Source organism: Arabidopsis lyrata, assembly GCF_000004255.2.
Source record: "Arabidopsis lyrata subsp. lyrata unplaced genomic scaffold ARALYscaffold_8, whole genome shotgun sequence".
NCBI classification, from domain to species: domain Eukaryota; kingdom Viridiplantae; phylum Streptophyta; class Magnoliopsida; order Brassicales; family Brassicaceae; genus Arabidopsis; species Arabidopsis lyrata.
The window spans coordinates 22,451,130-22,478,187 of record NW_003302548.1 but is presented as its reverse complement, the minus strand read 5'-3'; the positions used below and the strand labels follow the sequence as shown (position 1 = coordinate 22,478,187).

The following is a 27,058-nucleotide window of genomic DNA, read 5'->3' as shown; positions in this document are numbered from 1 at the left end:
TATCATCTGACCAAATTCAATCTAAATATGGGTCGACCGTTGTTTTTGATTAGTTATTGGGCCTTTGTTGTCATTGTATCGTTATTGTTGGGCTCTTACTTTGGCCCAATTTAGGAATTGGGGTCTAGGTCATGTACCTATATCTGTATGAGAACAAAACAAAACAAACGCAATTCAGTTAGAAAATGTCTATACCAAAAAAACAAAAGCAATACATGAGTTAGGCTACTGTCTTTATAATCATGCTAAATAGAATGTTAAGTTTTATGCACATATATAAAACTCTACAATATATATATATATATATATATATATATATATATATATATATATATCTCTATATTATTAAAAGAGAAGTACAAATGTAAATGGGTCGGATCAAAATCATAAAATTGACCCGAAATTCTGAAATCGGATCTTTGAAAATTTTTTGGAATATAAATTCGAATTAATAATGAAAAATCGAACTACTATCAAATGTTTATGGAAATCAAATAAAATTTGATTGTACTTATGGTAACCAATTATAAAATCATATTCCGAACAATATTATACATTAATTACGTATAATATATTAGTTCATATACTTTTAGAACTAATTCCATAACAATCAACTTTTTTCTCATTAATTTTGCTTATTTTAGCTGGTTATCATTAATTAAAAGATATCTTACTTGCTTTTAGAGATTTCTAGAAAATTTATCACAACTAACCCATCTATTTTATAAATTAAATAGATATTTTTATTTTGGTCGTGTAAATTAAATAGATATGAAATCTATGTAACTAATTTTAATTTAATTAGATTAAATCGAAATTATGGTATTTTCATACTTATAGCTTACCAAAGAATTTTAATTTTCAAATTATAAAGATTTCTTGAATATGATTTTTAGAATTATTCAACAATATGATAAATATTTATTAAATTTTGTGAATCATGAAAAATATTAATTATTTTTTAATCACTATATTTCACCTTTCAATCTCTCATCTAACAAATAAGATACATATTCTATTATTCCTATGTCCAAACTCCATTGTGTTGTATGACTAAATAATATTTCCATAAGAGCTGTCAAAACGAGTTGATTCGTCCCGTTAATCCTGTTTTGCAATAGGCAAAATATATTTTGGCATGTAGTTAGTCTGTCCGGACGCCCTGCGGGTAGCATATATGAAACACAAACCCGTCGCGCGAATGTATGCTGATTTGCGGAGTTATTCGTGGATTTTGTTTAAATAATTTTAGAGTAACAAAAATTTAAAATTCTACTAAAATAAATAAATTAAAAAAAATTAGAGAAAATAATTTTATATATCATTATATTTATAAATATTATAATTTCATTTATTAAAAATTTTTTGAACTACCACATGTTGAATAAATTATATTTTTATCAATAAATACTTTCATGCGGGTTGATCCGCCAATCCGAAGACCAAAACCGATGATCCACTGCGAATCAATCCATGTAGCCCGCTTATTTGCGGGTTTAATATATATTCCCAAATCTGCCCTATAGTGAGATGATTTGGGCTTGACCCGCTGTTTTTGACCTATTTTGACTGCTTTAATTCCCATGATTAATAATTTTTGAATTCTAAAATACAAAATTCCATTTTGTAAATCATAATTAATATGACTGGTTTAATTATGAATAATTTAATATTTTCTTTACAATTTTGTATTAGGAATATTTATAAGTACACTACACGATTCGTTCTACTGAACACATACACAATATTAAAATCAACGTATGTGAATCAATATTCTTTCGCGGTGGACCGCGGGTCCGATCGTAGTAATTATATATAGGAGGTTGCATATAAGCTTCAATGTGAAATCACAATCGAAAGTTCTCAAACACGTCGGTGGAGGTGTGATTGCAGGAAAAAAAGTCATATTCATATAACATATGTTAACACTTAGTTCTACCACGTGTTAATATGCAGAAAAAAATCGTTTTCAAGCTTCCAGATACTTAATTTTGTAACCTAATAAATATACCGTATATCATAAAACATGCACGTGTACTAAAAAGCTCATCTTATCGTGAATAGTCAAGAGATGGCTTGTGCCTTTTCTTACAAAATTTCAAACATGGAAGAAAAGTTTTAAACGACTTGTATTTGGTATGTTTTAGGATGACCTTTGACCCACCTTGATAGTTCAAATCATAAGAAACATGTTTAAATTGAAATGCATGAACTTGCGTTTGGCGGCTGATTATGCGTTTGGTTTAAGATGACCAAAATTTTAATTTAATAAAGAGACTAATCGTCCTTGTCCTAAAAGATATATATTTTAGTTTGACTTTTAGTATATACGTAGAAACAAAAACTAAAGATTATGCAATGATAAAGGGTGTGATATGACGTTGCCCTCTCCCTAATTCAGAGGGGTCAATCTAAATTCCATATTACAAGGAATATTCCAAAATTTTGGATTGTGGATATCTTCAAAGGACCCCTATTGACTTACCTACAAGGGTTAAATCCACTTGGACGTTGAAGTTGAATTCGAACGTGGAACAAACCAACTATTTTGATTCAACTTTAAAATAGAGTCGTGTATGACCCCAACCTATATATACTGTTTTATTTTGTATCTTCTACTATACTACTATACATACTTCCACTATAGTAGAAGATAAAGTTATTTTCGTGGTACCACACCATATTAAAAAGATCTCGAAATTTGACGTGATCTTCATGTATAGGAAGATGCCTCGGAAACTATTGAAAACCTACAACTATAACTTTATAAAATTTACATAAAATTAAGTAGTTGTTAAGAGGGCTGATTAAACCATAAGAAATCAAAATTATTGATGGAAATCTCTAAGAAATGAACTGTGGGCCGCCATATTTTTCTACTAAATGACATCATTCCCAAATTTATTTATAATAATAGTATAAAAAGCTACCCAAAAAATAGGATAGCATTAGCAAGTCGCCTGCTCCTTTTCCTCGGATTCAGTGAATACTCCAAGTCGCCTGGGCGGTGTTGGTTCATCATATCCATTTTACATTCACATTTCTCTGTGTTTCCAATAGTATATATACAAAAAAGGGAATCCTTTACATTGATAAAGATTCTTTTATTTAATAGCCAAAGCAAGTTGTAGTAGACATGCTCGTAGAGATCGCAACTCCACCCAATCTAATGGCTATGGATCACGTCCATGTGACGCTTTTTTACAATATATAAATAGTCGGAGTATATGATTGGTTCATATGGACGCTTAATGAAGTTCCACTTAATTTTCCCACTTAATTTTGAAAGTTCCACTTCTACAGATTCTAAATAAATGAAGCATGTGATGGTAATTAACGCTGTTACTACTTCAATTTATTTCACAAAACAATCTTCCTTTTTTTCCTTCAACTTGTCTTCGTCTCGATCTTCGTTAGGCTCCGTTACATCGCCACCAATGATCTTTTTTTTTTTTGTTCTTATAACAAAAATATCGCAGAGAATAAGTATATTTAAATCTCATATAGTATTATTGTTTATGTATTGAAAATAGAATAAAAATCAGAGCGGCCGCAACTTGCGAAAGTCTGTTGGGGTCGAATGACTTCAGTGCGAAGCACCCCCTTCCACTCCCGCGCTTTTCTTGGCCATTCTTAAAATGTTAATTTAATTGTCACCAGACTCACCACACATGGAAATGAAAAAAAAAATTATAAATTTAAAATTAAAGTATAAAATCGATTTAATGTTTTTTTATTTTAATGATTCAATGAAGTCATGCCCATAGGAATCCAGGCTTGGGCAGGCAAGTTGGCCATGAAGTAAACTACATAAAAACAATATAATAATAGTAGATAATTTGATTAATCAAATAAAAAATATGATTGGAAGAGTTGTCGGATAAAGTTCTCTTTTATTTTCTCCTTTTCTTTTGTCGAAGCATCGAAATCAGTTGCGTTACTATTGGAAATGGTAACTTTAAAACATTAAAGTAAAACTATAGAGCTCACATGCCAAGGTTTGGATACTAAATTACTACTATTGTATTAAAAATGTTATAATCAGTAGTCGTAAGCAAACATCTTAACAGGGTATAACTGTATTTTTCAACTAGTATTGTCTAATAACTGTATTTTTCAACTACTGTCTAAATTAACTTTTTTAATTAATAGAACTAATTAAACAAATTAAAATTAAAATCCCACTTCGCTGTTTATCGCAGTTGGTGCCCTAGTAAGTTATTAATTTATTTTAGAGCTAACTATTATAATTAGCAAACGATACTGTAATTGGGAAGGATAACGGCGGAAAATATCAGAAAAGAAAAAAAAAATGTTAGCGTTTGCAGCGGAAAAGGATTTGATTCTTGGGGTTGGTCAAGAGAAACAAAAAAATATGCAACGCCAACTTGCTTGGTATAGTTTTATATTATTATCAATGGTCCAAAGAATCACATATCTACTTTATTTAGTAAAATATATATATTCGTTGTAGAATGGTCATGATTTACAGAGTCACAAATTGCAATAGTAGTTTCTTTCTAATAAAAATAGTTTTTGAAACCTTTTTTGATCATGAAGTCTTGTAAGAAAGAAAAAAAACAGAAACACTACTAAGTAATTTCCATAAAATATTGTAAAATCATGTTATGTGTGTATATGATGAGCTCAGGACTTAATTAGAGAATTACTAATAGTGTGATTTATTATAAGGGTCAGGGACAGCTACGAAGGAGTGGCAAATGCGAGGATGATTCTATTCTATGCCAATTCACACAACATATGCAAAGAAGAGAGTCCAGAGCAGAGGCCAAGAAAAGAATATTATCTCTATACAATCTAATTTATTTTTAGTTTTTATTTATTTATTGTTGTTAATTACAGCTACAATAATCGGGAAAATGTGAATACTTAAAAATTAAAATACATTTTCTCTTCATGTATACACATGCATGTAAGAGTGTTTATTTCTTATTTTATTTGATTGTTTTATTGCAATTTTTTTTAAAAAATCTATAGTGCGTTTTCCAAAAATTTGAATAACATATCACGCTATTTCTGAAACATAAATTGGTTACATAATTAAACTCTATTCAACGCAAATTCAATAAAAACTGATAACTCTTAGTAACAATAACAATCATGATCTCATTGAATATCAAGCATGTTACTAATTTACTACCGGTCAAAAAATAATATCAACCTCGTGAGTGATATTTAAGTTATTAGTATACAAAACAATAGTCGTGCTATAATATTTATTTATCCAATATAATAACGAAAATATCACGTAGCTTAAAATTTCATTTATAGTGTAACAGCCCCAACAAAGAAAAATCTCCTCTCGTCACGTGCATTAATTACTCCCCAAAATTCAGACTTTCTACATTTAATTATATTATTAAGAAAATAAAAATCGTAACCTCAATTTTTTTTAATAACAAAAATAAGAAGAAAAAAAAATCAGTATAAATCGAGGAACTCGCACCAAGAAGTACCATTAACCGTCACGAGCTTTCGTGCTCTGTTTTTTTTTTTTTTTTCTCTCCACTCGTTTAAATATTCAATCTTTAGATCAAATTCGATTCAACAAACAAGAAAATTTGAATTCTTTCTAAAATTTCGTCGGAGATTTGTTTCAATGGAGTGGATTCGAGGAGAAACAATCGGATACGGAACTTTTTCTACAGTAAGTCTAGCGACACCGTCTAATAACGATTCCGGCGAACTTCCTCCGTTAATGGCCGTAAAATCTGCAGACTCATACGGCGCTGCTTCGCTGGAGAACGAGAAATCAGTTCTGGATAAACTAGGAGACGATTGCAACGAGATCGTACGGTGTTTCGGCGAGGATCGGACGGTCGAAAACGGAGAAGAGATGCATAATTTGTTCTTGGAGTACGCTTCTAGAGGAAGCTTAGAGAGTTATCTCAAGAAATTAGCCGGTGAAGGTCTACCGGAATCCACCGTACGCCGTCACACAGGATCGGTGCTCCGAGGACTACGACACATCCACGCTAACGGTTTCGCTCACTGCGATTTAAAACTCGGGAATATTCTTTGGTTCGGTGACGGCGCCGTTAAGATTGCCGATTTCGGATTGGCGAAGAGGATTGGGGAAGTAACGGCGATAAATGAAGGAGTTCAGATTAGAGGTACGCCGTTGTATATGGCGCCGGAGTCTGTTAACGATAACGAGTACGGATCAGAAGGTGACGTGTGGGCTTTAGGATGTGCTGTAGTTGAGATGTTTAGTGGCAAAACGGCATGGAGTTTAAAAGAAGGATCGAACTTCATGTCGTTGTTGATACGCATCGGTGTTGGTGATGAGCTTCCGATGATTCCCGAGGAGTTGTCGGAACAAGGAAAAGATTTTTTGTCAAAGTGTTTCGTTAAAGATCCCAAAAAGAGATGGACGGCTGAGATGCTTCTACACCATCCATTTGTAGCCGTCGATCTTGATTACGACGGTTTAGTAGAAGAAGAAGACTTCGTTGTTAAGCTGAAAACAGAGGAAGTCTCGACATCGCCGAGATGTCCATTCGAATTTCCCGATTGGGTTTCGGTTTCTTCCGGTTCACAAATGATCGATTCACCAGAGGAGAGAGTTACGAGTTTGGTGACTGATTTGATCCCTGATTGGTCTGTCACCAATAGCTGGGTCACCGTACGGTGACGATAGTGATTAAAAAACAGGGGACAAAAACAGAGTTGCAGAGAAAGGCTAGAGCTTTTTTTTTAATTCCTAGTCAGATCCAACAATTCTAATTTAATTAGTTGTATAAATATTTGTTATTACTTATTAGAAATCGATTATTTATTTATATGTAAATACCAGTTTTGTATTCATGATCCCAAATCTTGATTCTCTTTAGTATATGGAAACACTAATTTGTATTCATGAGCACATATCTCCATTCTCTTTCTCCATGAATGTGAATAAAGATTGTATATTTAGACATAATCACACAAAATAGAGAATAATCTTAACCAAAGAACAAAAAAAAAAAATCTTTTGTAAAGTAAAGATTAAGACTCTTGGACAAGGCTCGTGGCCACCACTGAACAACTAATCTCAAAGTTAGCTTCATCTTCATCAATCCAACTCACCAATCCATAAACCACGTTCTCTTGTAACGCTCTCGGACTCTCCAATCTTACAGTGTAACTTAGCTTCTCGTTTTTCTCGCTGAACACTAGTCTCTTTGGTTCTACGACGACGTTTAGACCCTTCAAGCCTCTCTCTCTCACGCTGTAGCTTCTGTTTGCTTCTCCCACGTTTGTCAATGTCCTCTGAAAGATCTTGGGACCGTTTTGATCGGACGTGAAGTAGGCAATGATTGAAGGGTAATTGAGGTATGGAGATGGGTTTTTACAAGCGTCGGAAATATTCGATCTTGTGATGATATTGATCAATTTTCTTGATTGTTTTGCCTCGTGACAAAGGAAGTTTATGAAATCTTGTGGAGCTGTATCATAGATTAGGCCAGGGTTCAAGACTCTGTTCGTACTCACATGTCCTGCTCCAACGGCTAAAGGGTTGTCTAAAGTCAAAGCCGTTGTCATAATTGCAGATTTTATAGCCGATGGGCTCCAATTTGGATGGACTTGCTTTATAAGCGCGGCGACTCCAGCCACGTGAGGTGCAGCCATTGATGTCCCGGTTAAGAGATTGAATCCGCTGAATAACGGTTGTTCTTGAGTTCCTGAGACTGGTTTAACCGGTGGCCAAGCGGAGAGTATCAGTGTGCCAGGAGCTAGAATGTCCGGTTTGAGGATTTGAGGGAAGCTTGTGAATGGACCTCTCGAGCTGTATGTGCCTACTTCTGGTGCTGGTTTTGTCCCGATTACTGTTTTCCGAAACTCCAGCTTTGCGGTCACGTTGTTTTCGTTGCTTGATGCGTAGCTTTCAATAGTTTCTCGGTGTCTTGAGCTGATGAATGCTACCGGAAACTGGAATTTTATAGTGTCTTGTTCCTCAAGTAACTTATCTGTTATTAAAACAACTGCTGCAGCTCCGGTGGATTTGATTTGATGAAGTTTACTTCCGATGTTTACGTTTTCATTACAGACAACAATTCTGTTCGCGAAAGTCTTGTTTTCGACGCTGCCAGATTCGATGTAAGTTACTGGAAACTGAACCGAAGGGAAATCTCCGGGAAACAGAGATGGAAAATTGAAACTAACTCTGTTTCCAAACGTTAGGGTTCCTTGAAATTGCCTACCAATTGTTCCCGCTCCAACCGTCATAATCCATGGCGCTCCGTTAATTAAACTCCAATAATACGGCCCGTCATTACCACCTGAAGCAACTACAAAAACGCCTTTTTGAATCGCTGCAAACGCTGCCACTGCGATTGGATCATTTTCTAGACCGAAACCATCGCTGTCGTCACCATCCTCAAAGCTCAATCCTAGTGACAGAGATATCACATCAACTCCATCTCGAATGGCTTGATCAATCGCTGCGATTACATCTGATGAGTAGATCCCTTCTTCCCAAGCGGCTTTGTAGATCGCTAGATGCGCGTGCGGTGCGATTCCTGAGGCGGTTCCTTGGGCGTAAGAGAAGTACGACGCGTTCTTAACGTGATTACCAGCTGCAATGGCCGCAACATGAGTGCCGTGTCCGATTGTATCGTACGGTGAAGAGTATTGACCAATCTTGGTTTCTCTCAAATCAGGGTTGTTGGCAAACAAACCCTTGTTGAATACCCTAGCACCAATTAGTTTCTTGTTGCACAAGGAAGAAGAATTGAATTCACATGCTCCTTTCCATTTAGACGGAACCGAACCAACCCCATCGTCGTGAAAGCTGGGACTATCGGGCCAAATTCCGGTATCTATAATACCGATTACTGTACCATCTCCATAATTCGAGACCGGCCATGTACCGGATGTCGAATTTAGACCAATAAACTGCGGAGAGAAAGTGGTATGAAGCTTAACCGGTAAATCTTTGGTGAAAGAGACATACCCGGGTTTGTGTTTAAGACGTTGGAGCTCGAGGGTTGTGAGAACTGCGCTAAACCCGTGAACCGAATCAGTATAAGCGTAGATAATCTTTGGTTTTCTATCGGTTATAACCGAAGTAAGAGTTGTGGAAAACCAGTTCCGATGATTGGAAAATGGCAACGGTTTGGCTGATAAGTCCATGTGGATGATGTAAGTAGAGGTCTCCGCCTTTGCAATCGCTACGTAAAAGGAGATCATCAGAAGAATCACGACGGTCATCAGCATGTCTGAGTAAGTTTTTCCTCTGGTCTTTTCAAACTGAAATGAAATTTGGAGTTAGTAAGAAAAAATTAAAGTTTTGTTAAGAGATGTTTAATTTTTATTATGACAAAAAAAGTTGCAGAGATTGTAACCTTTACTTAGCTTTTGCTTTTGTTAAAGTGGTTTTAGGTGGTGGGTAATACATCTCTCATCATTGTTTCTTTTACTTTCTCTTTTAATTGGGCTTTATTATAGAGGACAATAATTTTGGATATCAAATTGTATTTTATAATAAACTGATAATGAAAAACAGAGTTAGAGAGTTTAATCTCACATGTTGCTAGGTTTGACACACATTTGATGAGGGTATGTATCTTTTGCAAAAGCTTGACAAAGTTGCTTGATGTTGTTGCAGGAGAAAGAGGAAAAATATGATGAAAAAAGCTCAAAATTAAAGTTATCTAGAGGTGTGAGTTTGTGTTTAGAAATCAATACGAGACTTGCCTATTTTTACATGGAACTCATTACTTTCATAGAATGGCCTCTTTTTTGGAGAAGGAAACATATTCTTCAAAAATAAAGATAGACGGTTGATGAGTGTAGAAGTTTGAGGCTGCCCTTGTAGCAACAAGTTTTGCATTCCTATCAAGTTGTTCAATCCTATCACCGAGGACGAAGACGGCCTTAACCGAAAAAGCTCTACATTATCACTATTGCTCAACCCTTGTATGATTGTCCACTTGTTAGCTCTCAAGTCGTACTCATGAACCACCATTGAGTCCTTGGTAGCCTCGGTCAAAACTAGATACTTTCCGTCTTAAGTAACCACTTTCCATGACAACGACATCATCCTCATTTTTTGGTCCAACACTACCTTATTCGGAATCCGTCTAACGAGTACCCACTTGGTGGTGGTCTCAAGGGCATAGTCGCAAATAACTTCCTCTGTAGCCGTTAACAGAGTTAGCCCGGGAGCGGCGCAGAACAATGCTTTAGTGTTTGGAAATTCGGTTTGAAGCAGATGTGCTTTCTCAATCACGGTATTGTACACTACGATGCTTCCGTCGTTTCTTAACCAGTAAAGAACTTGGTCCAAGTAAACAGGTCTCATACCCTTCGCCAGCTCGCTTGAGTGACAAGTAATGGACGTTTTCGATAATGGCCAGTACTAATCTCCTGAGCTAGCTTCCAATTGGTACATCGTTTTTGTATCCTCTGTTGGATTCTCACATATCCAACCTCTTTGGTTAGATCACTTGGTCTCTATCTTTCACACATATTTGGTTTCTTTGTTCTAGAGAGATAACAAGAACCGTTTTTCTCCAAAGACTACATTGTTAAATGTTAATCTTTTGGATGATTGTCTCTTACAACCACATAAACTATTTATACTACTCTTACTTGTTTCAACCTTAACCTAATACTCTTCTTAATAAACAAAACCCATTAAGAGCATCTCCAATGGTAGAGCCCCTTGAGGGGCTCTTTCCAATATTTTTATCATAATTTTTGCATAATTCATAGTTAAGAATCTCATAAGGAGATTTTTATTTTTTCCTCCTCCAATGGTAGAATCTCATTAGGGATTCTTAAGAATTAACTTTTTGAAAATTATTTTAGTTTAAGTGAAGTGTATTTTGTTAAAGTTTACACCTAAAAACAATGACTCTTAATATATACACCTAAAAAGAAGAAGACGAATCCATGATTATGTTTATACGAATTATAGATGACACAGATTACCATCCTCATCAACATAACTATCACAGTTACAATGGTGGTTCGGTTTGATCTTTATAAGCTATGTACAAAGAATTTAGATTCACAACCACTCAACGAGAAAGAACAAATAACCTAACAAATCCCATGAATGTACTGAAGAGAGTACTCAATTCTCTTATTAACCGGAATCTCCACACCACCAACACGAGCACATTTGATGCTTTGACTCTGCTTCTGCATTTCAATACAAAAACCAAATTTAAAAACCCCAAAATTGATGGAGTCTGTAAACTGTGACACCCACACATGATTTCTTCTACCCCTAACTCAAAAATTGACGAACAAGAAATCTAACACCATGAAATCAAACTCGATAAATTCGATTACAACATCATATGCAAGAGAGAGAGAGCGAGAGATTCCTAGAGAAATCATTACATTGGGAGCGTTTGAAGCTGGGAGAGCAAGAGTGTTGCTCAAAATTCCAGTGAATGCCAAAGCTTTTTCCATGAATTTAGGGGATCCACGCCGACTTATTTTGCGATACTCACAGCTCCTATGGTTGTTAACCAATCTATCACCCGACTTGTTCGGTTTCAGCAGCTAACGCTTGGACCTATCCCAAACACACACACATACATCTCATCTCTTAGCGACAAATGTAATCACATACAACACCAAACACTCATGAATCACCAAATAGATGTTATTTAAAAGCCCTTAACGCAACTTAGCTTCAAATACAGAGTAAACTTAAACACATGACTGATGTAATTGTCTACAAGGCTGAGAGACCTAACATAAAACATCTTCCGATGGACCAAAAGACCACATAGAGTAATTCCAATCAATAGCACATAAAGAAACCCCTAATTTACCAATCGACTACAAGTGATATAAAGATTTAGCAGATTCTCAATAAGTGGAACATGGGTTCTCGAATTAGGGCCCATATGTGTTTTAGAACCCTTCAAAACACATATGGGCCCTAATTACTTATATGGCCCAATGGCCTCTTTCTTCTTTCTACTTTCTTCTTCTACGACAAAACACCTTCTTCTTCTCCTTTCTTCATCATCTTCTCACACTTCTCTTTGTCTTTTCTCTTATGTAGGATTAAGTAGTGAATCAACTTCCAACACTCCCTCTTGATTCATTTGCTTAATCCCCAAAATTTTGATTTAGGGATTTGATTCCCTTACTCTTTGTTCTTCTCTGGTGATTCGCCTCCTCACTGTGCAAATTCCTTTCACGACATTGCACAACTCACTGGTGAGTTCTCTTTCTCCCTCAACGCTTCATTCTTCACAAGCTTTTCAATTTGCTTCCTGAGTGTTTGGATCGAATCTTCCGTTTCCTTTTCTGTTTGGGCTTTATTAAAGAGGAGTAAGGCCCACTATTATTAGGCCAATTGGATTTGAAAAGAGATTACCCGTTTCTATGTCGGATGCATAGCGCCAAAATCTAATCGATATTCCCGCCATCTCCATCGATCAATTTGGGTTCTTAAACCTAAATCAGATGCTCAGCTTCGCCAAATCACCAAATTGACCGGATTTGTAAAATGACCGGCGATAATTCAACGGATATTGGGCGAAGACGTAGCCGAGGCGCGGAGGCGACGAGTCGGAAAGACACACTCGAGCGGCTGAAGGCGATTCGACAAGGAGGAATTCGGTCTGCGTCAGGTGGTGGGTACGATATTAGACTACAGAAGCCAATCTTCGATACGGTTGATGATGACGAGTACGATGCACTTGTTTCCCGACGGCGTGAGGAGGCTCGCGGGTTTGTAGTTGAAGATGGAGAAGGTGGCGATTTGGGATATCTCGACGAAGGTGAAGAGGAGGACTGGTCGAAACCCAGTGGACCTGAATCGACTGATGAATCGGACGACGGTGGTAGGTTTAGCGGGAGACTTAAGAAGAAGAAGAAAGGGAAAGAACAAATGCAGCAACCTCAAGTTAAGAAGGTGAATCCGGCGCTAAAGGCTGCGGCTACTATCACTGGTGAAGGTAGACTTTCGTCTATGTTCACATCTTCGAGTTTCAAGAAGGTCAAAGAGACTGATAAGGCACAATATGAGGGTATTCTTGACGAGGTAATAGCTCAGGTTACTCCGGACGAGTCGGATAGAAAAAAGCATACGAGAAGAAAGCAACCAGGTACTGTTCCAGTTACCATCTCCAGGAACAAAAAACTGGTTTCTGTTACTTCGAGTATGGAAATGAAGGAGTCAGAACCAACACCCTTAATTTATGAGGATGATTGTGTTTTCATGGAGAATGAGTTGATGAAAGAGGAAGATATGAAAGAATCTGAAGTCACTCCTTCGCATAATGTTGAGAGTATGGAAGTACCTGGAAGTGATAGTGTTATAGAGGATGAAAACAAGATAAGAAAAGCTGAGGTGAAGACGGAGTTAGGTGTTAAGGAGGTATTTACATTGAATGCAACTATTGATATGAAAGAGAAGGATTCGGCTTTAAGCGCCACTGCTGGTTGGAAGGAAGCGATGGGAAAAGGTGGAACTGAGAATGGGGCTTTACTTGGTCCTAGTTGTGAAGGGAAAACGGAATTTGATTTGGATGCTGATGGATCACTTCGTTTCTACATTCTTGACGCTTATGAGGAGGCTTTTGGTGCGAGCATGGGCACAATATATCTGTTTGGGAAGGTAAATCTCTTGGGATGTTTCACTCAATTTCTTCGTCTTTAAAGTTGTTATTTTGGCCTTAATCTATGAATGAATTCGGACTTCCTTTTTTTACAATTCAGGTTAAAATGGGAGATACTTACAAGAGTTGTTGTGTGGTAGTTAAGAATATCCAGAGGTGTGTTTATGCTATTCCAAATGATTCCATATTTCCTTCTCATGAACTAATCATGCTCGAGCAAGAGGTGAAAGACTCTCAACTTTCTCCTGAATCCTTTCGTGGAAAGTTGCATGTGAGTTTGACTACTTGAGTTACATTCTAAGAGGAAGCAATATCTTTTCCTCTGTTGTTTATTGTTTTTGGCTGTGTCTTCTCAGGAAATGGCATCAAAACTGAAAAACGAAATTGCTCAGGAATTGCTACAACTCAATGTTTCAAATTTTAGCATGGCGCCTGTCAAGGTTTGGATATTTACTTCTCAGTCATGTATTCTAGCAGCAATACTTTTCTGTTGACTCTCTATTCTGCTCTTTATGTACGAATATCAGAGAAACTATGCTTTTGAGAGGCCTGATGTGCCTACTGGCGAACAATATGTTATGAAGATAAATTATCCATTTAAGGTACACTTTAGCTGTTCAAAAATCAAACTAAAAATCGTCGGTTTTTTTATATCTCAACACTGTGACAATTTTCCCCTGTTATAATAGGATCGTCCACTTCCAGAAGATCTTAAAGGCGAGTCTTTCTGCGCTTTGCTCGGGTCTCATACCAGGTTCCAGCTTCTTACTGCTGAGTTTCATTACCTTTCCCTGCCTGCGTTTGGTAGTTGTTCAGTTAAATTTGTATTTTCTGGTCTTCTGTAAGCTTCTTAGTTAACTATGTATGCTGGCTATGTCAATTTAGCACGGTGCAATTTTTCCCTCCTTATCAAAGTTAATTTATATGCAGTGCTTTGGAGCATTTTATCCTTAAGAGGAAGATCATGGGACCTTCTTGGCTCAAAATTTTTAACTTCTCTACTTGCTCACCTTCTGTAGGAGTAAGGCCTTGAAATTGTGCCATATTATCAATGATTTCCTAGTTCTATTTATCTCCAATAATGAGAGGACTTGACACTTGTGCAGGTGAGCTGGTGCAAGTTTGAGGTTACTGTTGAATCTCCCAAGGATATCACTGTTTTAGTTTCGGAGGAAAAGATGGTTCACCCTCCTGCTGTCGTTACAGCCATAAATTTAAAGACCATAGTCAATGACAAACAGAACATAAGCGAAATCGTTTCTGCATCTGTTCTCTGCTTTCACAACGCCAAGGTTTGTTCTGCAACATTTAACAATGCTTCTTAGCCATTTTTTTTTTCTCTTTGTGAAGAGTATGGATGTATGATCATGACATTACCAATCACCAGTAGATTTTCGTACCATGTGGTTTTATATTAACGCTCATTTTGGACGATTGTTTCTTTCTCAAAAGGCACTCTTATGTCTACATTAGTAGCTTGACATATGGTGTGCGTGCTCCTTGATCTTTCAGATTGAGGTTCCAATGCCAGCTCCAGAAAGGAAGAGATCTGGTATTCTGAGTCATTTCACAGTTGTTAGAAATCCTGAAGGAACCAGTTACCCAATTGGTTGGAAAAAAGAAGTGGCTGACAGAAATTCAAAGAATGGCTGCATTGCTTTAAGTATTGAAAACAGGTGTGTTGCAGCTCTGTTACTGAATAGGTTGTGCTTATGATCTAAGTAGCACCGAAACGGGTACGGAAACGGGGACGGAAAACGGCAAAATAAAAATTCATAGATACGGGTACGGCATGGGTACTTCAATAAAAGATATACATATATATATATAATACCCTTAAATATAAATATAAGTCTCAACATAATTTTTTTTTTGATTTAATATTCTAAATAACATAAAAAAGCTTAATATTGAGGAATTGATTTTCAAAGATCTGGATCATCTAAAGGTTGGAAAACTCAAAGAACCTCATATCTTCCATGGAATCTTATGTTAAACCCCTAGAACATGCCTTTTAATTCCTTTTACGTTTGAGTTTTTTGTAGGAAAAATAGTTAAGTTGCCTATTCTAAAAGGAGGACACTTAATTTATTTCCAAAAACTCATTGGAAACGTCCCCGTATATGTTCCCTCACGTTTCCATTATTTGCTTGACGTCCCTAACTACTCTGAAACGTGGGGGAAACGTTTTTAGGCGTCCCCATCAAGTACCTGTCCCCGAAACGAAACTGGGACGTGAGACGGCTGAAAATTAACGTCCCCGTGCATCATAGCTTATGATCCATATATATCTTTGACAATTCATGTTGCTTCGTCCAACATTTTGTTCCCTTTCTTACTGCAGTGAAAGAGCATTGCTGAACCGATTGTTTTTGGAGTTGAACAAATTGGACAGTGATGTTCTTGTGGGACATAATATATCAGGTTTTGATCTGGATGTTCTTCTTCAAAGAGCCCAGGTAAAACATAATTTACTTTGACCATTAAGAAAGATGGTTGAGTTTGTTTTTTGTTTTCTTTCTATGATGTGCTTTTTCATTTACGTGTTTGAGGAACTAAAACACGGCCTTGACAAAGTGCTGCTATTTGACTCATATGAGTATTTTAAGGCCTTGTCTTCTAGGCCTATTAGATGATATTTACCGTTAATAAGCCAGCAAGCTATCATTTTATGCATTGTACATCCTTTAGTCCCTTTTCCCAGTCTCTCCTGTTGTGATGATGATGTAATAGAGATATGAATACTGTCTGTCTTGGTTCTTTAAACTGAATGATTACTACTGTGCAGGCTTGCAAAGTTCAGAGTAGCATGTGGTCCAAAATTGGCCGACTCAAACGCTCTTTCATGCCTAAGCTTAAAGGAAACACTAATTTTGGGTCAGGAGCTACACCAGGACTCATGTCTTGTATTGCTGGAAGGCTCTTGTGTGATATAGATCTGTGTTCTCGTGAATTGTTGAAGCAGGTATGATGCCCAACTCTTGTAAGCAGTAAGTTGAAGCTCAGTCCCTCATGTATAAGCATCTGTTTCTTGCAGGTCAGTTATTCGTTAACGGACCTTTCAAAGACACAGCTGAACCGGGACAGGAAAGAGATAGCGCCTAATGATATTCCCAAAATGTTTCAGTCATCCAAAACACTTGTGGAACTTGTAAGTTCTTCAATGAACTCGCTCATGTCTGTTTTACGCATGAGTTGGTACTACCACATTAGGGACCATAGGTTATGAATCCTTGCAAGCGAAACAATGTAGTGCATACTGGCGAAGAATGTTGGTGAGTGATGACTGCATCTTAATTGCTAGCATGTTATAACCTTTTGATTTTCTTTGGTTCAGATTGAATGTGGTGAAACGGATGCATGGCTATCCATGGAGCTCATGTTTCATCTAAGTGTTCTTCCTCTCACTCTCCAGCTTACTAACATAAGTGGCAATCTTTGGGGGAAAACACTTCAAGTAATGACTCCTCTCTCTCTCTCTCTCTTTCCCTCTCCCTCTCCCCGGGAAGCTATGTGCTGCTGACTCATGCATTTTTTTGTTCATGACCAGGGAGCGAGGTCGCAGAGAATCGAATACTACTTACTACATACATTCCACTCGAAAAAGTACATTCTCCCAGACAAAATTTCACAACGTATGAAGGAAATAAAGTCATCAAAAAGAAGAATGAATTATGGTCCAGAGGACCGCAATGTAGAGGAATTGGATGCTGACCTGGCTTTGGAGAATGATCCGTCTAAGGGCAGCAAAACAAAAAAAGGTCCAGCCTACGCTGGTGGACTGGTCTTGGAGCCAAAGAGAGGCTTATATGACAAATATGTGTTGCTTCTGGATTTCAATAGTCTTTACCCTTCTATTATACAGGTTAGCAGATTGTTTTCTATTTCTCAATCCTTTGGTGGCTGTTTCCGTCTGCTTGGTAGATAAAAGTCATGATATTTTCAGGAATACAATATCTGTTTTACGACTATGCCACGATCAGAAGATGGAGTTCCTCGTTTACCTTCGAGTCAAACACCTGGAGTTCTTCCAAAGGTATAGTCATCATTACCCGAGTTGCATTTTACTGTGACTATGTTCGATTTCGTATAAATTCTCCTGTTATAGGTCTTCCAACATCAGATTTATAAATTACCCCAACCAATCAGAAAGAACGAAAATCCAACAACCAAAAGTAATATTTGCCTCATTTTCTTTTCCCAATCCCTCAGAACAATGCGACCTAGCTGGTCAGTATTGTATTAGTGATCACTGCTTTCTGAAGTTCAAGAAAAACCAATCTTGACATCATCGTCTAAATTAATGCTATATGCATTTTTCTTTGCCACCAATTTAAGTTTCTCTTCTTTCTTGGCTGGTATTCCCAGTCTAATAGAGATTAGATCATGAATCCCACTATCTGTTTTTTGTTTTAGTTGATGGAACATTTGGTCAGTATAAGGAAAAGCGTCAAATTAAAGATGAAGAAGGAAACAGGTCTCAAGTACTGGGAGCTTGACATTCGGCAGCACGCATTAAAGCTCACAGCTAATAGGTTTGCATTTACGGTTTTACACTTTAACTTGTGTCGGCAATAATCGCCAATCACCGCATTTTGATGTTTATGTGTTTTTATCCATTGTAAACACAGTATGTATGGATGTCTGGGGTTTCCTAATTCAAGATTCTATGCTAAGCCTTTAGCAGAGCTCATAACACTACAGGTAAGTGATTCTTTCTGTGTTTTCTAGTGACATGCTTTTCTTTTTTTTCTCTATTCTTCGTGTGATCAGGACAATTCCCTTAACATTGCAGGGAAGGGAGATCCTGCAACGAACTGTGGATCTTGTCCAGAACCATTTAAACCTAGAGGTACCTCTTATACTTTGCGTCTCAGGAAATGCATTTCAGGAGAGAAATTAGTGAAATGTGTCAACATCTCTGCTCTATCAAGTCTAGAATTAAACATCTTGCTTTTACATAGGTAATATATGGTGACACAGATTCAATCATGATTCACAGCGGACTAGATGATATCGAAGAGGTGAATGCCATTAAATCAAAAGTCATCCAAGAGGTAGGTTGGATAATAGATTTGTCTCTTATATTGCTGTCCTTGGGGAGAGTGCTTTGAGAAAATTATAGATAATTTACCCAGTAAAAACCCAGACATTTGATTTTGGGTCTTCTCCTTTCAATTTTTAGGTTAATAAGAAGTATAGATGTCTAAAAATTGACTGTGATGGCATATACAAGAGAATGCTTCTTCTTCGAAAAAAGAAGTATGCTGCTGTCAAGTTGGAGTTTAAGGATGGGAAGCCTTGCGAGGTAATATTTTTTATAAACATTTTTGCATTCTTATTCTTCTAGAAAATTCTGGGTACTAGATGCATTCTCATTGCAGGACATTGAAAGAAAAGGTGTGGATATGGTTCGTCGAGATTGGAGCTTACTCTCTAAGGAAATAGGAGATTTATGCCTGAGTAAAATCTTGTATGGAGGGTATGTTTTGAAACATCCACTAAAGAGCATTGTTTTTACTCTCTCATGCAAGCACAACAATCCTCTTTTTCTGTGCAGGTCGTGTGAGGATGTTGTTGAAGCAGTTCATAACGAACTAATGAAGGTAATCTTTGTTATCATTTATTAGTCTTCGTTAATTAGTTTGATCTTCTTTATCATCCAACACGTGTTGCTTTGTCCATGCAACAGATAAAAGAGGAAATGAGAAATGGGCAAGTTGCACTTGAGAAGTATGTCATCACCAAGACATTGACTAAACCGCCTGCAGCTTATCCAGATTCCAAAAGCCAACCACACGTTCAAGTGAGAATGAGAGCTATTATTCACGTTATTTCTCCCTTAAAATATTCACTAACTTAAGTCTCTGATTGTGTGGCTAAACTATTCCTCTCAGGTTGCACTCAGAATGAGGCAACGTGGTTATAAAGAAGGTTTCAACGCTAAGGATACTGTACCGTATATAATCTGCTATGAACAGGTTCCCAACACAGAAAACCAGCTGGATATTATCAGATATCCTATAGTTTTTCTACTAAATCTTCTATGCTTCCTCTGTGCAGGGTAATGCTAGCTCTGCTAGTTCAGCAGGAATTGCCGAACGTGCTAGGCATCCTGATGAGGTGAAATCAGACGGCAGCAGATGGTTGGTTGATATAGATTACTACTTGGCACAACAGATTCATCCGGTGGTGTCTCGTCTATGCGCAGAAATTCAAGGAACAAGTCCTGAACGTCTAGCTGAGTGTTTAGGACTTGACCCATCAAAGGTAAAACAGCTTTCATTCAAGCCAATTTCCGATTCATATTCAGTGATCATGAATTCATGATAACTGATTGGAAATAATGTTTTATTCTTAGTACCGAAGCAAATCAAATGATGCTGCGAGCAGTGATCCTTCTACCTCCCTCTTATTTGCTGCAAGTGATGAAGAAAGGTAGTGATATCTTTCTCATTTGTAATTTGATATCATTATTTTTTCCAAGAGTTTGCAATATTCCTGGAATTCAAGATCCGCAACAACGTATTTTACATGTAAAAAATGCAGATATAAAAGCTGTGAGCCGTTAGCATTAACATGCCCCAGCTGCTCTACTGCTTTCAACTGTCCATCTATTACTAGTTCTGTTTGTGCGTCGATCAATAAGAGACCTGCAACACCTGAAACAGAGGAATCTGATTCCACATTCTGGCTAAAACTGCATTGCCCGAAATGTCAGCAGGAAGATAGTACGGGAAGAATATCCCCTGCAATGATAGCTAACCAGGTAAGGCAAACTTTGTTGAAAAGGATCCTAATTTGTTAAGTTTCTCAGAATAAAAAATCTGTATCCTTGTGATTTGGCCTGCAGGACAGATGTTTTAGTTATTAACTCATTCTCATGCCTTTCAGGTGAAAAGACAGGTTGATGGATTTGTGTCAATGTATTACAAAGGCATAATGGTGGTACGTAAAACCTTCTCGCTTCGTTTTATTCTCATAATTCTGAACATTTGTCCTTATTAACTTATGCTTATGTCGTTTTCTTGTACATTTTGCCTTCAACAGTGTGACGATGAGTCTTGCAAGCACACGACCCGCTCCCCAAACTTTCGCCTGCTCGGTGAACGTGAACGGGGGACAGTTTGCCCAAACTATCCTAACTGTAACGGAACCCTCTTACGAAAGGTATATGCCCTCATCAACCTTATAACTCCTAACTTCTATGGCTTCACATACTAACTCTCAACTTTGAGCCTTGTCTTATTACAGTACACTGAAGCAGACTTGTACAAGCAACTGTCATACTTCTGCCACATCTTAGACACACAACACTCTCTGGAAAAGGTTTCTACTTTAGAACCTTCTTATATCGGTATTATGAATATCAATTTGTCTTGTCTATATCCCTAAAGTTATCGCTACCATTTGAAATAACAGATGGATGTTGGCATGAAAATTCAAGTAGAGAAAGCAATGACGAAGATAAGACCTGCGGTTGAGTCAGCAGCAGCCATCACTCGAAGTAATAGAGACCGGTGTGCTTATGGATGGCTGCAACTCACAGACATAGCCATTTGATAGTTGTAATAATCATCTCATGTAACTAAATTAGTCTTTTATATAATCTTCTTCAGACATCATTTTAATCAAACTACTCATTTTTGTTCACTCCTAAAGCTGAATAGCATAACTATAACTGAACATTAAAATCTGGCCAATACTAAAACTCAGAAACATTTTTGACTCCTGTGTCTGGCAGGTACTAGAGGAATTCTGACCAGTTTGACGCTGGATCATCATCATTGTCTGAATGTTATCTTCAAAGCAGAGTAGCTGTGGAAAAGCACATTTCTTGAGTTGCTTGAGGTGGTTCCAGCGAGCGAGGAGCAGCAAGAAGAGTCTCTAGGTTCATGTCTTGCTCTAAGGTCTCATTGATCCTTGTATGAGTTGGAGGTAGAACCGGTGGTAATCGCATAGGGTTTAGGCCTAAACCATTCATAACGGCTAAAGTCTGCATCATGCAGTATATTAAGTGAATGATTGGGTGATGCAATTTACAAATCAGACTTTGAACGTATATAATCGTAGTAAGTAGCAAAAAACCTGAACTTGAAGTTGAAGCTGCTTCAGATATTCAATAGCCTCATCAAGCATTGAAGCTTTATCAGTCTACAAACAAAACAAAAATAATGAATTAATCAAAACAAACAATGTTCCCGTGAAGAACAAAAATTCAAACATTTTGGTTAACCTTGTTGGAATTGGGTATGAGTTTCTGCAAAGCTTTCATTTTCTCGTTGATCTTGCTCCTCCTCCTCTGCAAAAACTCAGATTCTAATTATTAAAATCAGAAGGGTTCTTCTTTCTAAATTAAGAAGTTTAAAAGGAAGATTAAAAGAGAAAACCTTTTCAGACAAGTTGTGGAATTGAGCATCAATGGTTCTCTTCAACGAATTCCTCTGTTTAGCTCCATTTCTCTTTAGTGTTACCAAAAAAGATTAGCTTTTTTTTTTTTTTGTTAACCGAAGCGAGTGAAGTTCAACGGCAACTATACCTTATTTTCGAAAGCATATTTTTCTTGGGCGACTCCATAACCGGCGATAGAAACCGCTCCACCGGAAACGGAAGGGAAGAAGGTCTCAGCGGAGGAAACATTTCTCTTCGGTGGTGACGAAGGTTGAGCTGTCGGAGTACGAGAAAGAATTTGCCGGAGAAAGCTCGACAGTTCGTCGGAAGAAGATGGAGGAGGAAGCCGATCACCGACGTCAGAATCACCCATCTATCTCTCTCTCTCTCTCTCTCTCTCTACTCTGTGTGTAAAAATTCTCGCTGTGGCTTTTTCGTAGTAGTAAAGCTTATAGGTAGGACGCGTGAGATCACGCACTTAGGAGAAGCGCGTGGAGCTTCTAAAGATGTGACTGGCGTGTCGAATCCCTATAGACAGAATCTGGTGTCTCACATCACTCTGTGTGTGACCAGTTCCATTAGTCTCCCATTTGTATTTACTTCCCAACTTTATAGTTTTATATCTATAAAAACTTAATAGATTTTTTACCCAATTAAAGAATGAAGAAAAAAAAAACATTTTTCGACCACCAAGTCAAAAAGGATTTTATTTTATTTTATCAGTATGAAGAAAAGTTTAATATAAAATCAGTAAATGAAACGGTTGAAAAATAATGGTATTGATAAGATAGAGCATTGATAGACTATTTAATAATTATTATGACTAAACATGAAAAAGGACAATTACTTGAAAAGTAAGGTCTTGCAACAGTTTCACCATTTTTGACATATTACAAAAATCATTTTTTCCTTTTTTTTTGTTTTGTTGTCCACAGGTAAAGTACTGTGAATAAACAGCATGCATTTCGAAAGATTATTTAACACAAAATAAAATTTCGATATTATAATACTCAATACAAAGGCGATAACATGTTCGTGATCATCAGCCTTTTTCTTTTATGCATCCAAAGGGTAATAATGGTATTTAAAAATAATAATGGTTCATAGCCAAAAAAATAATAATGGTAATCAGAAATCAAGTCAAAATCCAACTTGACATCTAAATAAATGGAATCTTTCAAACTTGATAAAAAGGGAAATAATGGTAATTAAAATAATAATGGTTCATAGCAAAATAGTTCTAATGGTAATAAGAAATCAAGTCAAAAATCCAACTTGACATCTAAATAAATGGAATCTTTCCAACTTGATAAAACATTTAAACGACTTCTTGATTGCAAAGAGGACACATGTTCTTGACCATCAGCCACTGCTTGATGCACTCGAAGTGAAAGTCATGCCCACATCCCAGTTTCGAAGCTTCTTCATTGTCCTCCAATTTCTCCTGACAGATCACACATATCTCCGTTTCATCGTCACTACGCTTTTCATACTTCCTTCTTCTTAGATTCTCATCAATGACTTCCACGGTTAAACCAGTGCCTACATTTCCTGCTTGTTCAGTGAGGTTCAATAGTTCCTAGAGAAAAAAAAAATCATTAATAAAGCGATCGATATCTAAACTCTACAACTCTTTAATCAAGAACTAAAATGGTACATATAATTTTTATTAGAGAGAGTCCTTCCTAATATCTTCTACATGTAGGAAATGCAACCGACTGGTTTATCAATACTGGAAGCACTAAATGTCTAATGTTATCTTGCAAAAAAATGTAAGGTTCTAAGATACCTCTAAAAGAAAAACATTAGAAGATACTAAGTTTACAACTAAACAAAGTGGGGAATACTTTTATATTTATTACTTAGCTATACTAATTCACTATTTTTATCTCACAAAAAATTTCTATAGTTTCAATAAGAGAGTTAAATTAGTTGTAGTAGCGACATTCAATATTTTCCTATGCAAACACCGGAAGTTTAAAACCAAACAAAAAAGACGCGGGGAAGATTACGTAAATCTCACGGAATATCTAAATATCAAAACAAATCATTTTTTCTTCTTTCAAATGTGATGTAAACACTTTACTAGTTTTCCAAGATATTTGCATATTGAAACTTAATCTAGTCTAGATATATCATTTATAATATACCTCGTATGTGAAGGTGTTTTCATGAGAATATACATTTGTATACTCTTCTTGTGGTGCTCTTTCAGATTGTTCATTGGTCAATGTCTGTAACCAGTTGGTCCAGTGCTGCTCGAGCGTTTCTTCCTATATAATTTCAATGTCTATATTATATCCAAAAGTTCATACCTCTAAACGAAAAACATCAGAAGATACCAAGTTCACAACTAAACAAAGTGGGGAAAACTTTTATATTTATTACTTAGCTAGTAATTTACTACTTTTATCTAACAAAAGATTTCTATAGTTTCAATAGAAAGTTAAATTAGTTATAATAGCGATATTCATGTTTTCCCAAGCAAACACGAGAAATTTAAACCAAACAAAAAGACGCGGGAAATGATTGCGTAAATTTCACGGAATATCTTTTTCTTTTTTTAAATATAAAAAAATCATTATTTCTTCTTTCAAATGTGATGTAAACACTTTACTAGTTTTCCAAGATATTTGCATATTAAAACTTAATCTAGTCTAGATTTATCATTTATAATATACCTCATATGTGAAGGTGTCTTCATGAGAAGATACATTTGTATACTCTTCTTGTGATGCTGTTTCAGATTGTTCATTGGTCGATGACTGTAACCAAGAGGCCCAGGACTGCTCGACCGTTTCTTCCTATACAATTTCAATGTCTATATATTATATCCATAAATTCATACCTCTAAAAGAAAAACATTAGAAGATATCAAGTTCACATCTAAACAAAGTGGGGAAAACTTTTATATTTATTACCTAGCTAGTAATTCACTACTTTTATCTCACAAAAAATTTCTATAGTTTCAACAAAAAGGTTGAATTAGTTGTAGTAGCGATATTCAATGTTTTAATTTCCCACGCAAACACTGGAAATTTAAGAACAAACAAAAAAGACGCGGGAAAAGATTACGTAAATCTCACGGAATATCTAAATATAATAACAAATCAAAAACCATTTCTTTTTCTTTCAAATGTCAATAATTTTTCATCTTATTTCCACAAATATTGTTTCATAAACTCTAAATATATTTTAATGGTAAGATATTTGCATATCGAAACTTAATCTAGTGTAAGATATATACTATAGTATAGTAACTACACCTGGTATGTGAAGGTGTCTTCATGAGAATATACACTTGCATACTCTTCTTGTGATGCTGTTTCAGATGGTTCATTGATCGATGACTGTAAGAAGTAGTGCTCGAACGAATCTTCCTAAACAATTTCAGTGTTTATATTAATATCCAAAAGTTCATACCTCTAAAAGACAGACATTAGAAGATACCAAGTTCACAACTAAACAAAGTGGGGAAAACTTTTATATTTATTACCTAGCTGGTAATTCACTTCTTTTATCTCACAAAATTTTTATATAGTTTCAATAAGAGAGTTGAATTAGTTGTAGTAGCGATATTCAATGTTTTAATTTCCCACGCAAACACCGGAAATTTAAGACCAAACAAAAAGACGCGGGAAATAATTACGTAAATCTCACGGAATATCTAAATATAATAACAAATCAAAAACCATTTCTTTTTCATTCAAATGTCAATAATTTTTCATCTTATTTCCACAAATATTGTTTCATAAACTCTAAATATATTTTAATGGTAAGATATTTGCATATCGAAACTTAATCTAGTGTAAGATATATACTATAGTATAGTAACTACACCTGGTATGTGAAGGTGTCTTCATGAAAATACACACTTGCATACTCTTCTTGTGATGCTGTTTCAGATTGTTCATTGATCGATGACTGTAAGAAGTGCTGCTCGAACGAATCTTCTTCCTAAACAATTTCAATGTTTATATTATATCCAAAAGCTTTAGTATCCTCTCAAAGAAAAACATTAGAAAATAGATAATTACCCAACTAACTGTCCTTATAAGTGAACCGGACTCTATCGTCGGACTATCACGGTTCACATCAACAGTTGGATCTGGAGAGATGGCATCAGCGTCAACTGTTGGGTAAGTGTCCCATAGATGCCAGTCGTCTCCAAATAGTAGCCAGATGAAGCTAAAAGGACTATCCGGTATGTCTCCGTTTTGATCCATGCTTTTGGAGAAAAAATATTACCTGAGACAAGTTTCTTGTAAGGTGCTAGATTAAGCTGTATTTATAAAGATAATTAACACTTTCAAGTTTCACCAATTAACTCTTCCATTCAAATGCAAATACTTGAGTGGCCAGGATAGTCTTAATATTGATAAAATATTAGAAGAAAAAGACGTTATCAACAAATAAAAACCACAAAATACCAAATCCTTTGTAGCTCAGTTAAAGGAAAAACATATATACCAAATTAAGGTTTAAACGATAAATAATGCATATAACCACTTTTCAGTGCATCCATGGATACAAAGGATTTAGCTACTTTAAGGAAAAAAGGTTTATACCAAAAAGGTTTAAGGGTAAAAAAGACCACGATTTACAATTGTTTGGAGTCCAAAAATGTAAAAAAATTCAATTAAAAAAATTATGACAGCTAATAAAACTGGAACTTTAGATGGATTCGGAAGATTTATTTGAAAATAAGGAGCCTGCTTAAATTATCACTCTAATAATACAATTGAAATGGTATTTTATAGAAAAATATCTCTTTCTTTATTGCATTGCATATCCTTCAATGGAAAAATATCATTTTATAGTGAATAAGTACTAGAAATAATAAATGTCGCTGTCAACAAAAAAGGAAGTAAATTTTATGTTTTGGCTTTATATATCTGCTTTCAACGTCATCAGAACGCTTTTTAAACCGGAGATACGCATGTTATTTTCGTTATTTTGATACACAAACAAGTAAGTTCACATGATGATTACATTATTTGGGTCTTGGGCTTTAAAAGAGAGAGTTTGGGTCCAATTAACAGAAGCTCAGTAAAATACGTAAATGGGCCTGG

General features: G+C 36.1%; 5 protein-coding genes and 1 long non-coding RNA gene across 9 annotated transcripts; 2 read left to right on the top strand and 4 right to left on the bottom strand.

The window, feature by feature from the left end:
- The first annotated feature begins 5,492 nt into the window (after positions 1–5,492).
- On the top strand, positions 5,493–6,823 carry LOC9301105 (mitogen-activated protein kinase kinase kinase NPK1). Its single transcript, XM_002866672.2, has one exon. The coding sequence runs from the start codon at positions 5,621–5,623 to the stop codon at positions 6,653–6,655; it is 1,035 nt and encodes a 344-aa protein (XP_002866718.1). The 5' UTR covers positions 5,493–5,620; the 3' UTR covers positions 6,656–6,823.
- Position 6,824: 1 nt separating this feature from the next.
- On the bottom strand, positions 6,825–9,436 carry LOC9301104 (subtilisin-like protease SBT1.9). The gene has a single exon (XM_002864983.2). The coding sequence runs from the start codon at positions 9,217–9,219 to the stop codon at positions 7,009–7,011; it is 2,211 nt and encodes a 736-aa protein (XP_002865029.1). The 5' UTR covers positions 9,220–9,436; the 3' UTR covers positions 6,825–7,008.
- Positions 9,437–10,885: 1,449 nt separating this feature from the next.
- On the bottom strand, positions 10,886–11,892 carry LOC9302790. Its single transcript, XR_002331852.1, has 2 exons — positions 11,356–11,892; positions 10,886–11,151 (listed from the first exon to the last, which is right to left on the bottom strand). It is a non-coding gene; the product is annotated as an uncharacterized LOC9302790 (long non-coding RNA).
- A 140-nt stretch (positions 11,893–12,032) lies between these two features.
- LOC9301103 (DNA polymerase alpha catalytic subunit) lies at positions 12,033–21,437 on the top strand. Of its 3 annotated transcripts, none has more exons than XM_021025278.1 (31): positions 12,033–12,189; positions 12,300–13,594; positions 13,696–13,866; positions 13,952–14,035; positions 14,123–14,197; positions 14,285–14,349; positions 14,526–14,616; positions 14,702–14,887; positions 15,108–15,271; positions 15,940–16,054; positions 16,384–16,560; positions 16,633–16,746; positions 16,933–17,052; positions 17,146–17,460; positions 17,542–17,631; positions 18,012–18,130; positions 18,227–18,299; positions 18,391–18,447; positions 18,560–18,652; positions 18,781–18,903; positions 18,980–19,077; positions 19,156–19,201; positions 19,288–19,401; positions 19,493–19,576; positions 19,659–19,865; positions 19,957–20,033; positions 20,145–20,364; positions 20,490–20,543; positions 20,646–20,765; positions 20,850–20,924; positions 21,018–21,248. In XM_021025278.1, the coding sequence occupies exons 2-31, from the start codon at positions 12,482–12,484 to the stop codon at positions 21,156–21,158; spliced, it is 4,581 nt and encodes a 1,526-aa protein (XP_020880937.1). In that variant the 5' UTR covers positions 12,033–12,189; positions 12,300–12,481; the 3' UTR covers positions 21,159–21,248. The 3 variants fall into 3 exon arrangements, with proteins under 3 accessions (XP_020880937.1, XP_020880941.1, XP_020880947.1); XM_021025282.1 differs by lacking the exon at positions 12,033–12,189 and adding an exon at positions 21,340–21,437 and having other exon boundaries at positions 12,286–13,594; positions 21,018–21,163; XM_021025288.1 differs by lacking the exon at positions 12,033–12,189 and adding an exon at positions 21,340–21,435 and having other exon boundaries at positions 12,286–13,594; positions 21,018–21,179.
- LOC9301102 (transcription factor ALC) lies at positions 21,159–22,576 on the bottom strand. Its single transcript, XM_021025310.1, has 5 exons — positions 22,135–22,576; positions 21,986–22,057; positions 21,832–21,897; positions 21,684–21,749; positions 21,159–21,591 (listed from the first exon to the last, which is right to left on the bottom strand). Exons 1-5 carry the CDS (start codon positions 22,357–22,359, stop codon positions 21,400–21,402), a joined length of 621 nt encoding a protein of 206 aa, XP_020880969.1. The 5' UTR covers positions 22,360–22,576; the 3' UTR covers positions 21,159–21,399.
- Positions 22,577–23,143: 567 nt separating this feature from the next.
- LOC9302789 (E3 ubiquitin ligase BIG BROTHER-related) lies at positions 23,144–26,364 on the bottom strand. 2 transcript variants are annotated; one of them, XM_021025315.1, is made up of 5 exons: positions 26,024–26,364; positions 25,253–25,366; positions 24,668–24,790; positions 24,137–24,259; positions 23,144–23,565 (listed from the first exon to the last, which is right to left on the bottom strand). In XM_021025315.1, exons 1-5 carry the CDS (start codon positions 26,210–26,212, stop codon positions 23,305–23,307), a joined length of 810 nt encoding a protein of 269 aa, XP_020880974.1. In that variant the 5' UTR covers positions 26,213–26,364; the 3' UTR covers positions 23,144–23,304. The 2 variants fall into 2 exon arrangements, 1 of the variants encoding a protein (XP_020880974.1); XR_002331851.1 differs by lacking the exons at positions 23,144–23,565; positions 24,137–24,259; positions 24,668–24,790; positions 26,024–26,364 and adding an exon at positions 25,827–25,941.
- Between the last annotated feature and the right edge of the window lie 694 nt (positions 26,365–27,058).

Bases quoted from the DNA above. Each gene is read 5' to 3' on its own strand.
- LOC9301105 (XM_002866672.2), top strand. From the start codon at position 5,621: ATGGAGTGGATTCGAGGAGAAACAATCGGATACGGAACTTTTTCTACA.
- LOC9301104 (XM_002864983.2), bottom strand. From the start codon at position 9,219: ATGCTGATGACCGTCGTGATTCTTCTGATGATCTCCTTTTACGTAGCG.
- LOC9301103 (XM_021025282.1), top strand. From the start codon at position 12,482: ATGACCGGCGATAATTCAACGGATATTGGGCGAAGACGTAGCCGAGGC. The intron at 19,202-19,287 runs GTAATCTTTGTT...TCCATGCAACAG, and splicing joins TTCATAACGAACTAATGAAG to ATAAAAGAGGAAATGAGAAA. The intron at 20,766-20,849 runs GTATATGCCCTC...GTCTTATTACAG, and splicing joins ACGGAACCCTCTTACGAAAG to TACACTGAAGCAGACTTGTA.
- LOC9301102 (XM_021025310.1), bottom strand. From the start codon at position 22,359: ATGGGTGATTCTGACGTCGGTGATCGGCTTCCTCCTCCATCTTCTTCC. The intron at 21,898-21,985 runs GTTTTCTCTTTT...GAGTTTTTGCAG, and splicing joins TCCACAACTTGTCTGAAAAG to AGGAGGAGGAGCAAGATCAA. The intron at 21,750-21,831 runs GTTAACCAAAAT...TTTTGTTTGTAG, and splicing joins TCATACCCAATTCCAACAAG to ACTGATAAAGCTTCAATGCT.
- LOC9302789 (XM_021025315.1), bottom strand. From the start codon at position 26,212: ATGGATCAAAACGGAGACATACCGGATAGTCCTTTTAGCTTCATCTGG. The intron at 24,791-25,252 runs GTGTAGTTACTA...GAAATTGTATAG, and splicing joins AAGACACCTTCACATACCAG to GAAGAAACGGTCGAGCAGTC. The intron at 23,566-24,136 runs GTATATTATAAA...TTTTTTCTCTAG, and splicing joins AAAACACCTTCACATACGAG to GAACTATTGAACCTCACTGA.